A 2,609-nucleotide genomic window follows, 5' to 3' on the forward strand; every position below is an offset into this window, starting at 1 on the left:
TGGGATGGGATGGGATGGGATGGGATGGGATGGGATGGGATGGGATGGGATGGGATGGGATGAGATCCCCGATTCCGGGGATCCTTGGCAGGGATTGAAATGAGAATGGGGAAGGGATGGGGTAGGAATGAGGAGCAGATGCGATGGGAAAGAATGAGATGGGATGGAGCAACATGGGGATAATGGGGCATGGGGTAGGATGGGAATAAGAACTGGACAGGTCAAGGATGAGATGGGGCTGACACAGAGCATCCCCTCCTAGCCCACCACCACCACCACTGCACTCCCACCCGCCCTGCCAGCCCTGGGCAACTCCCAGGATATTAGGGAAAATATCCTGGCACCCCTGCCCCTTTTCATCCCCTCATCCCAGCCCCGGAACACCCCCCAAGCACAGCCTTTTTTCTACCCTGATAGATTTATTGAAAAATTAAAAGCACAAGCTCTGTATATATAAATACGACGACATTGCCAGCGATTTACAAGGCCTCCGGTTGCTCTCTCTGCATCCCCACCCATGGCCGGTGCCACCCACCTGGGCACCTTGGGGACGAGCACCCAAGGGAGCAGCAACCCCCCAAAAACCCCTCCAGCCTGAGCCACGGGCCCACCTCGCTCTGTGTGTGGCACTCAAATGACAGCGGGGACACCCAGACTCTGCCGCCCTCCCACCCCGCTCCCAGCCTGGCCGAGGGGGAGAGGATGTTCCCTGCCCCAGAGCGGACAGGGATGGGGACTTCAAGGGACGTGCACTGATCTCTGCCCGTTCTCAGCCTGCCCTATGCAGGCAGCGAGTCTGCAGCGGGCGCAGGGACAGCTGGGGACAAGCCGGGGGTGTCTGCGCGTGCGGGGTGGCGCAGCGGGCGAGGGCTGCGTGCGGTGGGACGCTGCTGTCACCCCTCGGCGCCGTCCTTCATCCCCATCCCAGTGCTCCCCATCCGCCAAAGCCCCGCTCCTAAAGGGCGACGTTGAATTCTGTGACCAAGAAATCGATGTAGTCCTTTTCCTTCAGCTTAAAGGCCTCAGCGATGATCCGGGCGGCTTCCCGGTGCTCTTTTCCTCGGAGCCCCGTGCCGTTCACCTCCAAAATGACGTGTCCCACCTTCAGCTTCCCGCAGTTGTGTGCTGAGCCTCCCCGCTGCAGGAGAGAGAGGTGTCAGCTCATGCTCCCACCACTCCCTGCATCAAGCAGGGGTGAGGGGAAAAATGGGGAATATTTCATATCTGATATGATGGATGTGAAATATTTTGCTTTTTGCAGAGAGGGGATAAATTTGGCTTCTCCCCCCTGCTCGCTCCTGGAGCGTGAAGCCAGCTGGGGTGGCCAAGAATAACCAAGGCAGAGTTGGCTTTGCTTTTTTTTGCCGTAAGTAACTTGAATTTTGCCCCAAGTAAACAGCAAACAGGGGAACAGCTCCAGAGGGCTCAGTTCTCTGGCTCCCATCCACCATTCCCCCTCCTCAATCCTCTGTCTGGCAGTTTCCAGACATCTGGAGACAGCAGCCAAGCTTTCAGGGCTGCCCTGATCCCCTTTGAGATGTCTGGAGCAAATAGCTGGCTCGCAGGAGGTGTGTTCTCGGATGGGATCATCCACAGGACATGGATGCCATCCCTCGGCACAGCAGAACCATGCTTGTGGAGGTGCAGGGCTGTAGTGGGGGACAAACCTCCAAAATCCCCGTGGCCACAGCTCAAGGGCTTTCTCCAGCCGGTCCAGGGAGAAGAAGGATGGGATGGGATGGGATGGGCATGGAATTCTCCCATCCCAGCCCGCCCTACCTGGATGGTGACGATGCGGGGCAGCGGCTGCCGCGTGTTTGCGCCGCCCTCGATGGCGATGCCCAAGGTGGGAGCGCTCTTGGACACCCGGATCAGACACGACGTGGGCTCCAGGAGTCCTGGCTGTGGGGACAGAGGGCAGCACTGCTGAGGGGGCCTGGACACCACGTGCCAGCCGTGCTCCCTCGGCCAGGGCACCACAGCAGGCAGGGACACTCTGGCTGCCACCACAGAGGGACAGACACAGCCTGCAGCTGCTTTCTGACTCCTGACATCCAAAACCCCAACTCTGGGCAGGTCTGGAAGGGTTTGGGGAGGAGCAGAGCAGCTCTCTGCCTGCCTGCCTGCCTGTGTCCCTCAGCCTCACCACCTGCAGAAACACCCAGCTTATATCTGAGAGCTGCTGCCACCTTCCCTTTTGGGCGATGGGTGACTTCACTCATGTGGCCCGTGGATGTCCCTTTAGAGCCAGGAATTCTCCCATGCCCCAGGCAGCTGCTTGCTGGAGCTGGGAGGGATGGGATTTACCCAGGACAGAGTGAATCAGCCCTACAGCGCCCTTCTCATCCACTCCTGACCCCTTTCCCCACAACTCAGCCCCCCCCACAGAGCTGACTGGGCTCAGCAAAGAGGATAAATATCCCAGCAAAGCACAAATGAGTGGTTGCTGCCTGTGGGCAGAGGGAGTGGAACAGCCAGCCAAGGCAGTGGGGCACAGCCCCGGGTGCCCCCTCCCACACAGAGCAGCACCCCAGGCCCCCCTCACCGGCTTGGAGGCCCCTTCTGGCACCCCCTCGCTCCTCGCGGCCTCCTTGAGGCTCCGGCTTTTC

At 59.8% G+C, this 2,609-nt stretch overlaps 1 protein-coding gene across 1 annotated transcript in view; it reads right to left on the minus strand.

Annotated features, from left to right (window-relative positions):
* Positions 1–399: 399 nt before the first annotated feature.
* Positions 400–2,609, minus strand: part of WHRN (whirlin) — a 33,038-nt gene continuing 30,828 nt past the window's right edge. Inside the window, exons 13-15 of the mRNA XM_017740289.1 lie at positions 2,546–2,609; positions 1,780–1,902; positions 400–1,138 (exon numbers count right to left, since the gene is read on the minus strand). Coding sequence (XP_017595778.1) covers positions 956–1,138; positions 1,780–1,902; positions 2,546–2,609 — 370 coding nt within the window. The 3' untranslated portion in view covers positions 400–955. The remainder of the gene's footprint in view (positions 1,139–1,779; positions 1,903–2,545) is intronic.

This window comes from Corvus brachyrhynchos, unplaced genomic scaffold (genome assembly GCF_000691975.1).
Source record: "Corvus brachyrhynchos isolate BGI_N302 unplaced genomic scaffold, ASM69197v1 scaffold305, whole genome shotgun sequence".
Classification (NCBI taxonomy): domain Eukaryota; kingdom Metazoa; phylum Chordata; class Aves; order Passeriformes; family Corvidae; genus Corvus; species Corvus brachyrhynchos.